The sequence below is a fragment of the Canis lupus genome, chromosome 16, assembly GCF_048164855.1.
Source record: "Canis lupus baileyi chromosome 16, mCanLup2.hap1, whole genome shotgun sequence".
In the NCBI taxonomy this organism is placed as follows: domain Eukaryota; kingdom Metazoa; phylum Chordata; class Mammalia; order Carnivora; family Canidae; genus Canis; species Canis lupus.
The window spans coordinates 48,106,718-48,126,163 of NC_132853.1; the positions used below are offsets into that span (position 1 = coordinate 48,106,718).

The following is a 19,446-nucleotide window of genomic DNA, read 5'->3' on the forward strand; positions in this document are numbered from 1 at the left end:
TTTTTTTCTTAAAAAAAAAAAAACAACTCAATGCAAGTGCCCCCGTTCTGTGCCAAGTCTCAGCCTTCAGCTGCAGTCTCAGCGGCAGGGTCTTTAACGCGCGGACGCGCAGTGCCTAATCTGTAGGTACAGCTGTTCTCTAGGCCGCCGTCAGAGACGCGGAAGGATCACAGATCAAAATCTACTTCCCCGCCGTCAGCCCCCACGACCGCCTCCCTCTCCACCAAAACTAATCTCCGTGCGACCCAGATGGGACTCGAACCCACAATCCCCAGCTCCGGAGGCTGATGCCTTATCCATTAGGCCACTGGGTCACCACAGGATCCGGGTTCTCACACCGTCTCCTTACGCGATGCCATCATCGCGCCCCGCCCCGCGCTCCGCGGCCCCGCGCCGGGCGCCGCCCCCAGCAGCGACAGCGCGCGCCTGCGCCCCCTGCGCCCTCCTCCCGCCCCCGTGCGCCTGCGCGTAGCCCTCCCGGCTCCCGGGGCCCGGCGGCTGCGTGGCCGGCACGCGGGCGGCTGAGAGCGGCTGCCCGCAGGCGGGGCTCCTCGGAAGGTTCTCCGTCCTGGCGGCGCGTCACGCGCGCTGGGGGAAACTTAGACGAAGTTCCAGTGCCTGTCCTCCCTCCGTGCTAATTGTGTGTAGCTGGATGAGCCCGCGCGTCTGCATTTTACAAAGTTCCTGGGCCCGCGCCGGTGCCGCCTCCCGCGGAGCTGGCGCCCGGCCCGCACCTGCACGCCCCGGCCCGCACCTGCACGCCCCGGCCCGCACCTGCACGCCCCGCAACCTTCGCGTCCCGTCCTGCCCCTCCTTTTCTCTTGCCCGCGGTCAGCCTGTAGCTGTATCATAAACTGGGATGTCCTGGGGACTCTTGGGGGATTACAGCAGGAACAGCCTTTTTAAAAGTTTAAAAAAAGTTTTTTTTTTTTTTTTACAAATATGCATTTTCTTCCTCGATTAAATCCATTTTTCTCCCCTTTCTCTGCTTTCCTTCCGAATTAAAGGAGAAATGGATATAACAAGGTCCATTAATATAATATGGATTTGCTTTTTTATTTATTATTATTATTATTTTTTATCCTATCCTAGGTCTTGGATAAGATTCAGAGACTTTTTGGTGCCACGCGCAGTATGTCTATGCTTGTTGCACGTGAAGATGCCGCTTTCGTGGTTTTTAAAAATAGATAATTTCGTTTGTCTCCTTAGACACCTAACGCCTGTTCATTGTAGAATTGTATGAAGTATGGGTGAACCAAACAATGAAAATGGAAATTGACCAAAATTCTACCATGTGGAGCTTACCACGATTAACACCTCGGTGTGTATCTTTGAAATCTTACGTGTCTGTGTGTCATATGTCACTGTTTTATTCCCTGTGGACCCTGAGTCATTAAGGAAATGCTTTTGATGAAAACTAGGACATTATTAGTAAATGATAATTCACTTATTCACGGTACAAAAAAAGACAACCACTTCTAGCACATACCAAAATACAATGGTTGTCTTTTTTTTTTTCCCCACTTTTTAAAAACATTTCATTTTTAGGTAATCTCTACCCCAAACGTGGGGATGGAACTCAGAACCCTGAGATCAAGAGTCGCAAGTTCAGGGGACTGAGCCAGCGAGTCACCCCTCAGTGGTTGTCTTTTGAGGGAAAAAAAAATGTTTGATGTTTCAGTTGCAAGCTAAACTAACTGCTTTTTTCAGTGGAAAATGGTTTTTACTTGAAACAATGACTGACAGACAAACTACAATTATTTAGCCTTAGGTACAATTGGATTTGCTTCTCTGAAAGCAGCAGAGTTTCAGGCTCACACTAGCACACCCAGTCCTGTGAAAGAGAGAGGCTGTCTTATGCCCAAAGGCCTCAATAAACATTTTATTGCATTGTGTTATCTTCATCATCAAACCAATCCCCTGTCTGGGGATGGAATGTACTGGTTGGCCTAGGCCAGACAAGGCCCTCTCCTGAACCTCCATCCAAACTATAATAGCTAAGAGTAGAGGGTGTATGGTACCCCCAGGGCAACTTTATACCTTTCAAAGGCAACTTTTGACATCATATTTCTGATTCAGACTGTTTTCAGGTGAGGGTACAGAACAGTGGTTGAGAGCAAGGCCATCTGGGTCTGAATCTGTTGGCCATTTACCAGCTTTGTGAACCTGGACAAGCTACTTAACCACTCTTAATTCAGTCTTCTGTGAAATGGTCAAGGTAATAATAATCATACTACAACGCAGAGTTGTGAAGATTAGATGTATTAATATATGTAAAACACTTAGAACACTTCTGGGCACATAGTACTCCATATTTTCAAGCAAAAGAAAACCCAATATAACTGGCTTAAACAACAAAGGAAGTGTGTCAGGTGACATAATTGCAAAGTTATGTAATTGCAACCTTCTGAGGTAGGGCAAGCTGTTGATCAGAGCTTTCATGGTTTCTCTACAATTGTCCTATTCAAATTTCTAGGACTCACATCCCCCAGTTCAGAAGAACAGAGCCTGCTTTCCTATCACCAGTCATTAAACAAAAGGCATAGGCTTCCCGACTGAATGAATTTAGGTCATATGCCTGCGTCTGAACCATTCACAGTAGCCAAGAGAATCCCTTGCAGTGACTGGTTTAGGGGTGAATTCCTTCCACATTTTGCACTTAGGGGGATGGGATCATACTGATTGAATTGGGAGGCGTAGAATCAACTGCTAATGAAGCGCATGGCTGCTACACAATGAATGAGGCTGGCAAAAATGCCTGCAAGAATGGATAAAGTTCAATGTTTGAATTTCTTTATAGTAAAACAAATAAGCCAATACAACATTTCTAAAAATGCCCTTTTTAGAATGCAGAAAAATTGCACAAACAAAAAGGTCTTTAATTCTGATGCTCTGTAACCATTTGTGATGCAAGAAAATGCAAATATTTTATTCAGAGAAGTGTAAAATACAGCATAGAACATATTGGAACAATTGTCAGAACTTGAACATACTACATAATACATGATAGCATCAAAATTCAGTTGTGTTGGGATCCCTCACTGGCTCAGTTGGTAGAGCATGCCACTCTTGATCTTGGGTCATGAGTTTGAGCCTCATGATGGGTGTAGAGATTACTTAAAAAAAAAAATCCTAAAACAAAACCAAAAAAAGTTCATTTGTCCTGAATTTGATAACTGTGGTGTAGTCATATAAAAGAATGTTACTAGAAGATACAAAATGAAGTATTTAGTGGTTAAGGGACATAATTTCTGAAATGCTTACAATTGGCTCAGAAATGTATACGTGGCTTTTACATATTACTTTTACTCACATATGTGTGTGTGTGCATGTGTACATAGAGAAATAGCAAATGTGGCAAAATGTTAATATTTGGCCAATCTGGGTATGGATTTGCAATTCTTCTGTATTTGAATTTATTTATTTATTTATTTATTTATTTATTTATTGTATTTTAAATTATTTAAAAGTAAAAGACTGGAGAAATAGGCTTAAGAAACCTTCTGTTTCCATGTTTGTGGCTTCTATGCAGTCTTTTCTAACTCACGTTAAAAAAATAAAAACTAAAAAATGCAGCCCAAACCTGCCTTATCCTTTCCTTCCATAGTGGCCAGAAACCCCTGCCAAGTTCCTACTGTGTCCCATCAAGGAAAAACCTCATAGCAATATGTTTCTATATCAAATTTTTTTTCTTTTTTTACCCACCTCCTCTCTTTCAAGAATTTTAAAGAGCATTATTTTGGAAATCAGTTGTGGTGTTTGGGTTAAAGCAGCTGCCCAGGCAAACGACCTGGGAGCAACCTCACTAGCATGAACCCCCCGCAGAGCCCCTAGATTGAGGCCAAAGTCCAGCGCACTGGCCCGCTGCACGCCGGGATCTGGAGTCTTTCTTCATCCACCTGCAAAGCGCTCTGGGATTGCCTGGCCTCTCCCATATCTCGCGATGCTCTCTTCTCTCCTTCTTAGCCCCATGACCCCCCCAAATCAACGTGTTTTTCAAATCCGCCAATGGGAGCGCAGCGTAGGCTCGAACCAGCCAATCGGAATGCGGGGACACCGGGAAATTTAAATCGCGCCGGCCGGCAGCACGAGCCACACCGTCTCTGGGCTGATCCGCGGTGGACGTTTTGAGGGCAGCTGACCCGCGGCCTGCGCGCCCCGCACCGCCTCCCGTGGAAGCCTGAGCCGGCCGTGGAGGTACGACTGAGGCCAGGGCCCGGCCCGAGCGGCAGCGGCAGGCTGGCAGGCCGCGCCCCGCTTGTGGTGGCGGGAGGGGAGGCCCGGATTCCACGCCCGACCTGGCTGTGGCCTCCGTCGTTGACGAGGCCTGGGGGCGTCGTTCGTTGAGGAGGCGGCCGTGTCGCGGTGCGATTGCTTGGGTTTGGGGGCCGCTGAGGCTCTGCGGACCGCGGCGGGAGCTGCGGCGCGTCGCGGCCCAGAAGATCGCCGAGGCCCGGGCGGCGCTGTCCCCTCTGGCCCCGCCTCCGCCCGTTCCCCGCTGCATCTTCCCGGGTGGGGGGCAGGGGAAGGGCTTGGAGACGGGGCGGGGGGGCGGTGGCAGTTGGAAGAACCGTCTCTTAACACGTAGGCCCAGGCCCGGCTGTGACACAGCGTCGGCAGGGAACATCACGGAATGGAAGACCGCACATTGCCAGGAGGACTTGTACTTTTGTCCTCCCTTGGCGATCGCTCTGAAAGAGCTCTGTTTGAAGGAAGCGGGGTTAGTAGCCGCCTAACTGAGAGCGTTTCTTGGGAATGAAAATGTTTGCCGGGTGCTGAGGATGCAGAATTGGGTCTCGAGGTCTCGGTGTTGACACGCAGGGTTATGGAAGCCTCCGTAACGCGATGATGTGCCACATACTCCTTTAATTTTCAAGTGTGGAGAATGGACCTGTTTTGGCCATTGGGAGAGCCTCCGGAATATGGATTTGTGGCCCGTTAGGACGTCGGTTTTAACTGTGAGCTCAGTTTGCCCCACCCTGTGTTCAGTTGGTCCCAGCTGCACTGTCCAGTGTGGTGTGTGAGTCCTCAAACCGATGTGGCTAGCCCGGATTGAGCTGTGCTGTAAGCCCCAAGTACGCACATGATCTCCGAGTATTAGTATGAAAAGTGTAAAATCTATCTAGCTCGAAATAGGAGAACATGTGGAAAGGAGAGTATAGCGGACGTGTTGGGCCGGAGGGAATAGATTTGAAATTCATTTCTCCCGTTTCTTTTTGCGTTTTTGAAAAAATGTAGTTACCAGGAATTTTCAATTTATGCAGCTTGCTTTCTCTTTCTGATGGACAGCACTGTTCCAGGAAGTCTCAGCCTTTCGGAGAGGAGGGGACTAATACTGTTGGGCCAGTTCAGTATTTCATAGTGCTGAAAAAGGAAGTTAGTCCTCTACTATACAAGTGTGGGTCCAGTATATGCTTGGTAATTCTATTAATGCTCTTCTTATTGACAAAGCAAAATGATAAATGGGAAATTTCTTTCTCTTCCTCCATCTTACAGCTTTCTTCCTTTGTCTCATAACCATGTCCACCAACGAGAATGCTAATTCACCAGCTGCCCGCCTTAACAGATTCAAGAACAAGGGGAAAGACAGTACGGTGAGTATCTTCTGTTGCTTTCCTATGCTATTTTTTAAATGGAAAGATATTTGGGAAGTGATCAGAACTTTGAGGAAATTTGAAATAAATATTCTCACTTAGCCACAAAAATTGATATAGTGGGTGAAGTGGTTTATCTTCTTCCAAGGAAATGAGGCGGCGCCGAATAGAAGTTAATGTGGAGCTGAGGAAAGCGAAGAAGGATGACCAGATGCTGAAAAGGAGAAATGTAAGCTCATTTCCTGATGACGCTACCTCTCCACTGCAGGAAAACCGCAACAACCAGGTAAATATATATTTTAGATTGTGAATTCTGGCAAACCCACAAAATCAATATGGTGCTTTTCTTAGAAATTTAAGCAAGGAGTCCCTGGGTGGCTCAGTCGCTTAGGCATCTGACTCTTTATTTCATATTTCACCTCAGGTCTTGATCTCAGCATTGTGAGATTGAGCCCCACATTGGGCTCCACACTGGGCACGGAGCCTACTTAAAGAAAGAAAGGAAGAAACTTAAATAATGTTCCTAGCCTAATGGTTTTAATTGTCAACTCTGTTAATGATCTTTTTTTTTTTTTTTTTCTCCCAGTCAGTAATTCTGTTGGGTTGTCTTCTTTCCTGGTCTCCGTAATGTACTGAAACAGATTCTGAAGTCTCCTTTAGCTCTGAACTCCCTTCAAATTTCCCTGCATTTCTAGCCACCAGTTCAGGACCTTGACTGGCCATTCCTGTGTTAACAGAAAGTTCGTGTGTCTAGAACCAGTCACTTTCTGGCTTCTTTGGATGTTCCCTATTTTTTGTATTTGTCACCAGCTTTGTTCAGATCTTTTCCCTCCTGAACTATTTTAGATGGTCTTCTAATTTATCTTTCCCTTCATTCTGTGCCACATACTATTTACCTAAACATAGTCTTAAAAATACTGCTTTAGACCTGTTCTTTCTCTGTTAAAAATTTTGGTAGTTTTAAATCCATATTCTTTGAAGTTTTTTTTTTTTTAATTAGATCAATCTTAGGTTTTCAGATTTATCTTTTTGTATCTTTCAAAGATACTGAGAACCTTTAGTAGTTCAAAAAATTGTTTTTCACTGAATAGTTAATACCTATGTGTTATTTCTAGAGTACTATATTCAAATCCCATCTTCTTACAGCACTCCTTGGTCAGCCTAGCAGGAAAAATGTCTCCTTTTCAGAATTCCCATAGCATCCCAGATGTGCACTAAAAATGGAGAGTAAATGCTAACACAACATAAATATTCACCATTTGTTTTATGGTTGTCTGTTTTTCACATTTTCCTTCTTAAGCTGTAAGCACCTGTGGGAACAGGGGTGTTGTCTTTTTGAGCTAACTATAGCACTGGTTCTCAAACCATTCTACTATGATCACAACATGAAACATTTTTGTAGCCCTGTACTATGGAAATGCATAGATTATAAGCTTACATATGAAAATCTCCAGCACACTGCCTATATAACTCCATCCCTTTCTCCCTAACAGCATATCTAAATGCAAGTGATTGAGACTGTAGGACCAGTCTTCAGACTGCTTGAATTTCATTTATTAAATTGTTTGCAGTCTCCTTTTACTGATGAGATGCTGGGATGATACTCCACAACTGGAGATTCCAGTGAGTCATATACCAAGTTTTGGCACTATTCTGCATACAAAACCATGAATAATTGATTGATAGCCAAAATTAAATGTAAGGCTAAACTTTTAGTACCTGATTATAAATCTAAAAATGTCTTCACAATGGCAAGTAAGGATTTTATTGCTTATATTTAATCTTAAAAGAGATCATTTGAAATTAGTCACACTCTCCTTGCAGGGCACTGTAAATTGGTCTGTTGATGACATTGTCAAAGGCATAAATAGCAACAATTTGGAAAGCCAGCTCCAGGCTACTCAAGCTGCTAGGTAAGTCTTTTCTGCTATAGCATGGGTAACCTAAGATATCAGCCCTTTAGGATTTTTTGATGGGAAAGAGACAGATGGCACAGTAAAATGAAGGTTAAGTTGGTCATAAGGCTGTTTGCATTAGAATCTTCCCTTAGGTGAAAGAAAGTATGATTTTTCTATAATTGCCTGAAGTCCTACTCACCCCCGCAGTGATAATTGCTATTAACCTTTTGGTGTACTTTTTGAGTAAATTAACAGTTTTTGTCAAGGTGGCACCAACCAAGGTTGGTATAGAGAAAGGAGGAATTACTTAGTAAATGGGATTGGCACATCCATGGGCCCAAACACATGGGTGTGCTTACTCTTAACTTTTATCAAATACAAATATTTGTGACATCCATTAACAGAAAGAATGAGTAATTTCTGTATTTTGACAGTGTACTAAAAAACAATCCAAGTGACAAATAACGAAGGAAAAGATGTTTAACCTCACTAGTAGATAAGGAAACACAAATTAAGAATGGCAGTGTAATTCTGTCAGTTTTAAAGTAAAAAGATCTAAAGTAGTTTTCTGGGGGAATAGCAAATTTCCATTATTGGTAATATTTTATTTTGGGGGAAAAAAGGTAGTTAAAGACACCATATGTGGTCATACTATGCAACCAGTCTGTTCATCTCCCTTAAGTTCCGGGATATGTCAACATATAGTGCATTAGCTCTAAACTCTTAAGTTGCATTTTAAATTGATTTTTACACAAACTACTTTTGTTAATCATTTTCAACTTTGTTTCTTTTTTTGTTTACCCTTAGGAAACTGCTTTCTAGGGAAAAACAGCCCCCCATAGACAACATAATCCGGGCTGGTTTGATTCCAAAATTTGTGTCCTTCTTGGGCAGAACTGATTGTAGTCCTATTCAGTTTGAATCTGCTTGGGCCCTCACTAACATTGCTTCTGGGACATCAGAACAGACCAAGGCTGTGGTCGATGGAGGTGCTATCCCAGCATTCATTTCTCTGTTGGCATCTTCCCATGCCCACATCAGTGAACAAGCTGTATGGGCTCTAGGAAACATTGCAGGTACTTGGATTTAAAATTCTTTGGACTGGGATCCCTGGGTGGCTGAGTGGTTTAGCACCTGCCTTTGGCCCAGGGAGTGATCCTGGATTCCCAGGATCGATTCCCACATTAGGCTCCCTGCCTTGAGCCTGCTTCTCCATCTGCCTATGTCTCTGCCTCTCTCTCTTTCTGTCTCTCATGAATAAATAAGTAAAGTCTTTTTAAAAAAATAAATAAAATTCTTTGGACTATCTCTGATCATACTGAGGTTGGGAGAAGTGCCTTGTCCATAAGTAAGAGTGACCTGTGTGTTAAGATTTAAACTTGTTTGCTTCCAGTGCTTATCAGGGCTGCTAATGGCATATAAGTAAGTTAGGGAATTTCCGAGAGTATTGTGTTTGCGTTAGGACACTGGTGAACTCAGTCATTGAATATTGATGGTGCTAGACAAGTAGGTTATAATTAACCTTGCCTTTTTTTAGGTGATGGTTCAGTTTTTCGAGACTTGGTTATCAAGTATGGTGCAGTTGACCCACTGTTGGCTCTCCTTGCAGTTCCTGATATGTCATCTTTAGCAGTAAGTTACTAATAAGTTAGTTTACTTCTTGATTCTTATTTTTTCCCACCCCCTGAAAATACACAGGAGTTCTCACTGCATTTTTCTTTCCCCTCAGTGTGGTTACTTACGTAACCTTACTTGGACACTCTCAAACCTTTGTCGCAACAAGAATCCAGCACCCCCGTTAGATGCTGTTGAGCAGATTCTTCCTACCTTAGTTCGTCTCCTGCATCATGATGATCCAGAAGTATTAGCAGATACCTGCTGGGCCATTTCCTACCTTACTGATGGTCCAAATGAACGGATTGAAATGGTTGTGAAAACAGGAGTTGTGCCCCAACTTGTGAAGCTTTTAGGAGCTACTGAATTACCCATTGTGGTAAGTTTTTAACTTTTAGCTAAAAATATTAAACCTTAAGCATGGTCAGTTGATACTAACAATTGACATTGCCTATTTTAGGCCATGATGGGCCTCTGATTTGTCAGAACCTTTATAGAGTTTTTGAGCAGTGCTGGAAAAAATAAAAGATAACCACTGGCATCAACTTTTTTTTCTTTTCTTTTTCTTTTCAGACTCCTGCACTAAGAGCCATAGGAAATATTGTCACTGGGACAGATGAACAGACTCAGGTTGTAATAGATGCAGGAGCACTTGCTGTCTTTCCTAGCCTGCTAACGAACCCCAAAACTAATATTCAGAAGGAAGCTACATGGACGATGTCAAACATCACAGCTGGTCGCCAGGACCAGATACAGCAAGTTGTGAATCATGGATTAGTCCCATTCCTCGTTGGTGTTCTCTCTAAGGTAATGAAGTCTTAGTATTTAGTCAAAGAATGTTAGTATTTATGGATGGACATTTGGTAGAGCTGTGCTTGATAAGATTCTTAATGTGCCAATATTGGATTCTACCTAGAGTCCTTTTGCTAAATAGTGGCCAGTAACCTCCTTCACTTAAGATTAGATGGAATCTGTTGGTAGTTAGAGTTGTTTTTCTATAACCATACTTTTGGGATCCTATTTTTACAATTGTTCTGAATTAAACTTGTTTCCTTATGCTTATTAGGCAGACTTTAAGACACAAAAGGAAGCTGTATGGGCTGTGACCAACTATACAAGTGGTGGAACAGTTGAACAGATTGTATACCTCGTTCATTGTGGCATAATAGAACCATTGATGAACCTCTTAACTGCAAAAGATACCAAAATTATTCTGGTTATTCTAGATGCCATTTCAAACATCTTTCAGGTAAGTTATAAGGTAGCATTTGAACTTGGGCTTGATGGTAATGGATGGTATTTTAACCCACGGGAGGGCAGCTAAGTTTGCTCAGTAGGCCACAGAATTAGAAAGGCTGCTTATGTGGGCCACACTCTTGGTAAGACGTGACAAGGGATTATAAGAGATTTAAAGGAGATGACAAGGGGATGACCTGAATTTAAATCAAGTCCATATGTGGACACAATTCATTCCTATCTATTTTGTCAGAAATCTTTAATTCTTCAATGTCCTACTGAATTATGGTGAAATTAAATTTTGATGACTTAGTTATCCATTTTATTTTTTTTCTGATTCCCTTCCTAATTGACCCGAGCATGCTAGCATATGACACTTTGTCACAGTGGTTGGGGATAGGTAGGTCCTACCTAATGACTTTAAACTTCTGATTATGGAAATTCTACCTAGAAGAGTCTAGAATAATGATGCTTGGTGTATCTGTCACCCAGCATAAATAAATTGTCAACATTTGGCCTATTTTTCTACTCCTTCTTACCTAAACCCTCTAAATTATTTTGAAGCAAATAAATTATTTAATCTGTAAAGATTTATGTATCCTAAAATTTGAAGACTTTAAAACCACAATGTCATTTTTATACCTAATAAATTCTTGATTATCAGTAAGTAATCCAATCAGGGATGTTTATTTTTATACACCTTAGGCCATCTTTGTCCTTAGACGATGGTTCTCTACCTTGACTACACTTTGATGTTATCAGAGGTGCTTTTTAAAAAAGATTTTTTCTTTCATTCATTCATTCATTCATTCATTCATTCATTCATTTATTCATTCATTTATGAACCTGAGCATGTGTGGCAGGGGCAAAGGGGGAGGGAGAGAGAATCTCAGCAGACTCCATGCTGAGAGTGGAGCCCAAAATGGAGCTCAGTCCCACAACCCCTGAGACCATGACCTGAGCTGAAACCAAGAGTCAGATGCTTAACTGGCTTGAGCTACCCAGGCACCCCTGAGGTGCTTTTATAAAACAGTAATATTCTGTTCCCATCAAAGACCAAACTTGGTTATGGTAACATTTTTATTTTTTTTTATTTTTGTTTTTTTTTAAACTTTCTTTTTTTTTAATTTTTTATTAATTTAATTTATTTATTTATTGAGAGAGAGAGAGAGAATGGCTGGGACACAGGCAGAGGGAGAAGCAGGCTCCATGCAGGGAACCTGATGTGGGTCTCTATCCCGGATTTCCAGGATCACACCCCAGGCTGCAGGCGGCGCTAAACCGCTGCACCACCGGGGCTGCCTGGTTATGATAACATTTTTAAAGTTGCCCAGGTGATTTTGATTCATAGAAATGATTTGAGACCTACTGTAAGATCTAGCTGAGAGCTACAGAAGTAGTTGTTAAGAACAAGTATAGATCTGATCACCTTGAATTTTTTGAAAATGTAAACTGGAAATAAAACCATCTCATAGGGTTGTTGAAGGAACTTTAAAGTGGTTGTCTGAGATCCATCAATACCCAAACATAAACACGGTTTTCCTTTTTTTTTTTTTTTTTTTCACGGTTTTCATTAAAATAGAACATTCAGTAAATTCCACTAAACTTGGATATTTTTTTTAGGCTGCTGAGAAACTAGGTGAAACTGAGAAACTTAGTATAATGATTGAAGAATGTGGGGGTTTGGACAAAATTGAAGCTCTACAAAACCATGAAAACGAGTCTGTGTACAAAGCTTCATTAAACTTGATTGAGAAGTATTTCTCTGTAGAGGTGAGTAACATGGTAAAGTTAACAAGAATTTGGAAAATACACAAAGTCAAGCCCATAAGATTTTTTTCTTCCTTATACTTTTTAAATGAGCCCTGTGACCTTGTTAAATATGGCAAAATATCAGTGTGAGTAGGACATAATGTATATATATATTTTGCTTCTTAAATATTTGGCTTGATGATCATATAATCTTTAGAAATTAAAAAAATTTTTTTAAAAATTACCCCTCTTTCTTTAGAATGAACAGTCTTAAGGACTTTAGAGTATCTTGAGAGTAAGTTTGTATAGGAGATGATGGAAAAGTGGGCCAACCCCACTGCCATCTTCTGGGGCTAATAGGCCATCTTCCCATTTCCTTTTTTTTTTTTTTTTTTAATTTTTTTTTAATTTATTTGTGATAGTCACAGAGAGAGAGAGAGAATGAGGCAGAGACACAGGCAGAGGGAGAAGCAGGCTCCATGCACCGGGAGCCTGACGTGGGATTCGATCCCGGGTCTCCAGGATCGCGCCCTGGGCTAAAGGCAGGCGCCAAACCGCTGCGCCACCCAGGGATCCCCATCTTCCCATTTCCTATGGAAAAGTGACAGGTGGGGAAGAAAGTCTGCTGTGGTAGCATTCCTTAGTCCATTCGGAATCTTCCATCTCCCAGGCGCTCCTGAATTGGCAAGTTTTCAGCAGCTTTCCCTCCACTATTTCAAATACTGAAATATGGTATGGCATTGATTAGTATAATATGCAGATGAAGACCTTAAGAGTAAATAGAGACTTCTAGGCAGGCTACTTCCTAGAAATGTGCTATGTGTGTGAAATTATATTGTTTGGTTTTGTTTTTTAATACTTCCAGGAAGAGGAAGATCAGAATGTTGTGCCCGAAACTACCTCTGAAGGCTATACATTCCAAGTTCAGGATGGCACTCCTGGGACCTTTAACTTTTAGATTGTACAGCTGAGACAGAAAGTTGTTTGTTGTGTACTGTTTGGTAGAAGTTTGTCTTACTGTTTCTCTACTAAGAACTCTTTTTTAAATGTGTTTTGTTATTGTAGCACTTTTTACAACGAAACTATACTTGACCAGTTCTGAACTGTACAAACTGTATGAAGCTCCTCCTCTCAGTGGGTTGCTTATTTCTATGTGGAATCTTCTATCTTACAGTGTCCTGTAAATAAAGATTAAATTCCACCCTTTTCTCTACCTCACCGTTCCTATGCATTACTTTCTAATTTGGAGTTCTTAAGATTGCAGATGAAGGGTGACAGAACCAAACCAATGTGACCAACCAGAGGTGTAATTCTGGTGGCAGATGACATTTGATATCAGGTTTGTGATGTCCTCAAAGATACAGGAGTCATAACTCTTCTACCCACTTCTGAGCTCTGGGTTTGCTCTAGGCTGCTTCGATTCTTTGTCAGTAATGGCTGTTGGCACTTGCAGCTTCATATCCACTATACTCCAGCCAGAATAGAATTTTTCAGAAGTTTGCATAAGAAAATGAACAGAATTTCCCAGAAGGCTTCAGCCAATATCTCCTTTAAATCTCACTGGCCAGGGAGTGAGAGTGAGGCCAGGGAGTGAGGCTCCTTGCATGGAGCCTGCTTCTCCCTCTGCCTGTGTCTCTCATGAATAAATAAAATAAAAAAATATATATATATATACATATATACATACACATATTATACACATATATGTATGTGTGTATATGTATGCATATTAATCATAATTAGGATGTTTATATATACGCGTGTGTAATATATACATGTACATAAAATTTAATATATATACACATGTGTATATATATATTTATTTATTTATATATATAAAATTAGAAGTCTCAAGCTACAAGTAGAATTCATTCCTCCCAAACTTCAAGGCTGAACATGGTTTCAAAGCTGTTGGCATCACCTGGAAAGTTTACCCACAAATTCTGTTTAATTGGTAAGGGGTGGGGTCCCAGTATCTGATATTTTAATTTTAATCCCCATACATTCTTCCTGTACAGTCCAGGTTGGAAGGCACTAATCTAAGGAATAGTTACTATTAGCAGCATAGGAAATGGGCTTGGGGGAAGGAGAAGGGAGGGTTAATAAGGAGCCCCACTAGTCCTAAGGACAAATGAAATGCACCTTAAAAGCACTACTGTCTTTTTCCTTTGATTCATGGAAAAGTAATGAGCCAAGCCTCCACTGCTGATATTGGACAGCTTTGCCTGGTTGTTTTGCCATAGACGATCTAGAGCTGACGTGATGGGGGTGGGCATTTGGGTTGAAGACTCAAAGTGTGATAGGACCACAAAGGGCTACTATATTCAGTTTTTAAAATATGCTAGTTTTGCAAATCCGTATAATGCAACAGATTTCCATTTACTTTCTCAGTGGATATGAATGAACATGATATTCTTTTTTTTTTTTTTTTTAATTTTTATTTATTTATGATAGTCACACAGAGAGAGAGAGAGAGAGAGGCAGAGACACAGGCAGAGGGAGAAGCAGGCTCCATGCCCCAGGAGCCTGACATGGGATTCAATCCCGGGTCTCCAGGATTGCGCCCTGGGCCAAAGGCAGGCGCCAAACCGCTGCGCCACCCAGGGATCCCTGAACATGATATTCTTAACCCTTCAGTTCATTAACCTATACATACGTAACGTTTTGCCTTTTGCAGAGAATAGGCTTAAAGTTCCTGCTATGAAATAATATTTAATGCTTATTTACGTATAGAAATAGCAAATACTTCAGCTAATACTTCTTTAAAGTACCTCCTGCAGCCAAGTTTTTGATTTGGAACACCGAGGCATGTTACATCCCGTCCTCCTGAGCTTAGGGCGTCCTGTTGGGAGCCCTGGTCATTTTCTCGGCTTTTTATATGCAAAGGCTTCCATAGAGGAGAGGCAGAAGAGAAGTCACGAAACTACACAGACTGCCTTCCTGCTCCCACCTACTTGCTCCACTGCCCTTTTTTTCCTACCCTTGCTCAAAAGGTAAGTCCCTAAGATCCTGGACTCAAAAGTCTTGAATGTGAGAAAAATCTTGGAAGTAAAGCTGGACACCATAGGTTTTTGTTTTAAGAGAGCTGAGGCTGAGTGGGCTCAGAGGGACCAGTGGAATACACACTGGTAAGAAGCATAAGGTCTGTTGTTTTTAGAGGGAAAACATGACCCAATAGTGAAGTAATGGACAGGAGACAGCTGATTGCCAGAAATACATTTTCATATTTTAGATAGCATTTTTAGCACGCTAGCTCCTTAGAGTTAAAATCCATAGATAACATTTTTAGCAAGCATGCTGGTTTCCTTAGAGTTCAAATCCATTTCTATGTTTTTTTGAACTTGATAAGATTTTCTAAGAAGGAGTTTTCATATTCAGCTTGATTTTTGAAAGTGATAAAATTTTATATAGCTACCAACATTTTCCTTTTTCACAGTGTTGTCTAGCTTCTTTTAATGCACTACTAAAGTTTGTAGCTCCTTTGACTTTTTTTTAAAGTAATGCCTATGCTCTTTTTTTTTTTTTTTTTAAGATTTTATTTATTTATTCCTTGAAGACCCAGAGAGAGAGGCAGAGACACAGGCAGACGGAGAAGCAGGCTCCATGCAGGGAGCCTGATATGGGACTCCATCCTGGCTCTATGGGATCAGGCCCCGGGCTGAAGGCAGCGCTAAACCGCTGAGCCACTGGGGCTGCCCTCCTTTGACTTTTATTTCTTTTTAAGATTATTTATTTATTTATTCATAGAGACACACACAGAGAGAGAGAGGCAGAGACACAGGCAGAGGGAGAAGCAGACTCCATGCAGGGAGCCTGACGTGGGACTCGTTCCCCGGTCTCCAGGATCACGCCCTAGGCTGCAGGCGGCGCTAAACCGCTGCGCCACCGGGGCTGCCCTCCTTTGATTTTTAAATCCCATTCAAGACTTTAATAAATTCTCTTTGCCCATGATTTTCAGTTTGTGTAAATTTGCAGTAAGGTAAGTAGAGGTAGGAAGTAACACTTAATTTTCACAAGGCAAATATCAAGGGAAAAACTAACACTGTGCTCCTTGTAAAAATCCTTAGGGTTACACTGTGGTTAGAGGTTGAACATCACTGTTAAACATTACACCAAGCATTGCTTTAAATCCTTATCAAGCTACTATTTTTGGAAAAGTAGGAAATATTCCATTTCTTTTTTTTTTTTTTTTAAGATTTATTTATTCATGAGAGAGAGAGGCAGAGACACAGGCAGAGGGAGAAGCAGGCTCCATGCAGGGAGCCCGACGCGGGACTCGATTCCGGGACTCCAGGACCGCGCCCTGGGCCAAAGGCAGGCGCTGAACCGCTGAGCCACCCAGGGATCCCCGAAATATTCCATTTCTTAAGGTTGTTTATTATTCCCTCACCCTTAAGCTTTCTGTGGCTGCATCATCACCGGAAAGATAAAAACTGGATAATTGGGATCCCTGGGTGGCTCCGCAGTTTAGTGCCTGCCTTCCGCCCAGGGCCTGATCCTGGAGACTCGGGATCGAGTACCGCATCGGGCTCCCTGCATGGAGCCTGCTTCTCCCTCTGCCTCTCTGTGTATGTGTGTCTCTCATTAATAAATAAATAAAATATTTTTTTTTAAACTGGATAATTTGTTATATAGTAGATCTTCAGTGTTAAAGTTTGCTTCCGTATTTGGCCTCAAATTGCCTTTTTTTTTTGAGCTTCCAAGAACCAGGTCAATTAAAACCAAAATGGTATTCATCATGGTATGTTCCTTTTTATCCTACCAATAATTCTAGGAGCAAAATCTTCAACTTGTTGGGCCGTCAGAACCCTTATGAGATAACAATACCCCAAATTCAGAAAGCCATTAAGGAAAGCGAAGCTGGCTACTCCTTGCCTCCCCTCCACCCTGCTGACGCTTGCCAAAACCCAGCTGACTGATTTTGGAAAGCCCTTGAAACATGTCATTAATGGTGCTTTCTTTTGAGATCAGGCTGTTGACCTAATTTGTGATTAACAAAACCTGGCCAAATCCTGCAGCGCCCCTCTCCCCCAGGGGAACATGTAGTGAAAAGTGTTTAGCAACATCACTGAGTTAAGTCTCATAACCCCAGCTAATAAAGATGATAAAAAACACTCAAGCTATCAAGTAGGGGTTTTTTTTGAGGGCAGAAGAGCAATTTAATTTTGAGCATTTGTATGTTAAATGGCATGCTGCTGGCATAATTTGAAAGCATTATTCTGGTGTCTTGCAAACGCCCAGTTCCTCCTAAATATTTGGGACCATCTCCTAACGCTGTGTAGGAGTTGGATGTGCCAAACTTTCTCCTATTGATCAGTTCATGCATTCCTCCCAGGCTCTTCACCAAGAATGTCCTTCCCCATCCTAGTTCTGGGTAGTGCAGTGGAAAGGACAAGTAATAAGGAGTCAGACCTGCCTGAGTTCAAATGCTGCCTCTTCCATATGTTAGTTGACCCTTGGACCATCAAAATAGCACAATCCCTGGTATAAAATAAGTTCTCTAAAGGTAATAAATACTATATTAATATTGCTATCTCAGGTAGTATTCTAGCCACAGAACAGATTTTACCTTTCAGGCTAAGTTTACTATTTTTTTTAATATTTTATTTTTAAGTAATCTCTATATCCAGCCTGGGGCTCAAACTTAAAACCCCGAGATCAAGATTACATGCTCTACAGACCGAGCCCATGGAGTGCCTTTTTCTTTTGTTCTTCAAATCATTCACAACTGTACGATAACAGGAGCCCCCTGTTGGATTGTCTGTACTCAATGATAGGATTCAATACAAAAATTGGATGTTTCAGGAGCCTTTCGGCCTTTCAAAGCCTGGCCTTAGCTTTGTGAACGGTGCTTCTCACCCAAGGGGAGCCCTTGTAGCCTCCTCAGGGAGAGCTCTGTGTTCTCTCTGCACCCACTCTTTCCCTTTCTCTTAATTCTGGTGGACAGAGTGTTTGGAGCACCTCCTCATTTAACTTCTCGCTGGCCGTGAGAACAGCCACCTGAGCCACCCGAGTCCAACTTGGCGATGGTTTGCTTGGCAGCTTGTCACTGCAAACAACAGATGGGCCTTCTTTCCTGGTGATGTGAAGCTCCTTGAATGTACTAAGGCAGCAAAACAAAACTGTATTTTCTTCTCTGAACAAGTCTTGATGTTTAGAATGAACAGGTTCAGGCAGAAATATTGGAAGCTTACCCATAAAAACAAGGGAAGACGAGGAAGGACTGGATGAATAAGAAAACTGAATTAACTCAAAATGAGTAAGTCAAGGTCTGATATGTAGATGGTAGTTCCTGATTGTAGCTACAAAAACCCCACATACCATTTTGGGTGCACAACTGTTGGAATATGGGAGAACTGTGGGAAAACGTAGAAACTAGAAAACAGGGCCACCTGGGTGGCTCAGCGGTTGAGCGTTTGCCTTTGGCTCAGGGTGTGATCCCAGAGTCCTGGGATTGAGACCCTCATCGGGCTCCCCCTAGGGAGCCTGCTTCTCCCTCTGACTGTGTCTCTGCCTCTCTCTGTGTCTCTCATGAATAAACAAATAAAATCGTAAAACAAAACATAACAACCAGAAAACATGTAGAATTAAACTTTGATTTAGACCGAAGTTTTAGGTGACTAGTGACTGTCCCGGCATCCTTGCTGCCCATCCTCTCAACCAACTGTCTCTGTCACTTAGGGGAAACATTAATTTAGTGAATATGAAGCGTTTTTCCTTTTCTTTCTTTTTGGTAACTTTGTAAAATAATGTTTCCTGGTTACAAAAGTAAGAACTAATTTTAGAAAATTTAGAACTACAGAATACCAGAAAGATTAAAATAATAGCCTAAAATCTCACCATTTATTTGTACATTTTTTCATAGATAGGAATCAACCTGAGATGCAGGATAGGCCTTAATGGGACCCATGAACCCCAAAAATTGTATGTAATACATGCTCGTGAGCTTTTTGGGGAAAAGGAGCTCACAGTCTGATGAAAATTAGGTTCTAAGAGGTGCAACCACCTTCAAAATACTACAGACTTGAGGTATAGATTTTTCCAATTTACTTTCTACACACTGTGATTTTTTTTTTTTTTAAGATTTGATTTATTTACTTGAGAGAGCACAGAGAGGGAGAAGCAGACTCCCCACTGAACAGGGAGCCGGATGTGAGGCCTGATCCCAGGACCCTGGGACATGACCTGAATCGAAGGCAGACGCTTAATACTGAGCCACCCAGGAGCCCCCTCCCCACTTTTTAATGTCACCATCTGAGTTCGCTTCATGCCATAGTTTTTATTCTTGTTTTTTTTTTCCCTTAATATTTACATCCAAAGTGGGGCTCAAACTCCTGACCTTGAGATCAAGA

At 41.9% G+C, this 19,446-nt stretch overlaps 1 protein-coding gene and 1 non-coding gene across 3 annotated transcripts; one reads left to right on the plus strand and one right to left on the minus strand.

Moving 5' to 3' along the window:
- Window positions 1–241: 241 nt before the first annotated feature.
- TRNAR-CCG (transfer RNA arginine (anticodon CCG)) lies at window positions 242–314 on the minus strand. Its single transcript has one exon. It is a non-coding gene; the product is annotated as a tRNA-Arg (tRNA).
- A 3,725-nt stretch (window positions 315–4,039) lies between these two features.
- KPNA2 (karyopherin subunit alpha 2) lies at window positions 4,040–13,307 on the plus strand. 2 transcript variants are annotated; one of them, XM_072781091.1, is made up of 11 exons: window positions 4,040–4,197; window positions 5,497–5,594; window positions 5,743–5,880; window positions 7,419–7,507; window positions 8,300–8,568; window positions 9,030–9,124; window positions 9,222–9,485; window positions 9,680–9,913; window positions 10,173–10,355; window positions 11,966–12,115; window positions 12,960–13,307. In XM_072781091.1, exons 2-11 carry the CDS (start codon window positions 5,520–5,522, stop codon window positions 13,050–13,052), a joined length of 1,590 nt encoding a protein of 529 aa, XP_072637192.1. In that variant the 5' UTR covers window positions 4,040–4,197; window positions 5,497–5,519; the 3' UTR covers window positions 13,053–13,307. The 2 variants fall into 2 exon arrangements, with proteins under 2 accessions (XP_072637192.1, XP_072637193.1); XM_072781092.1 differs by lacking the exon at window positions 4,040–4,197 and adding an exon at window positions 4,579–4,720.
- The last annotated feature ends 6,139 nt before the right edge of the window (window positions 13,308–19,446 follow it).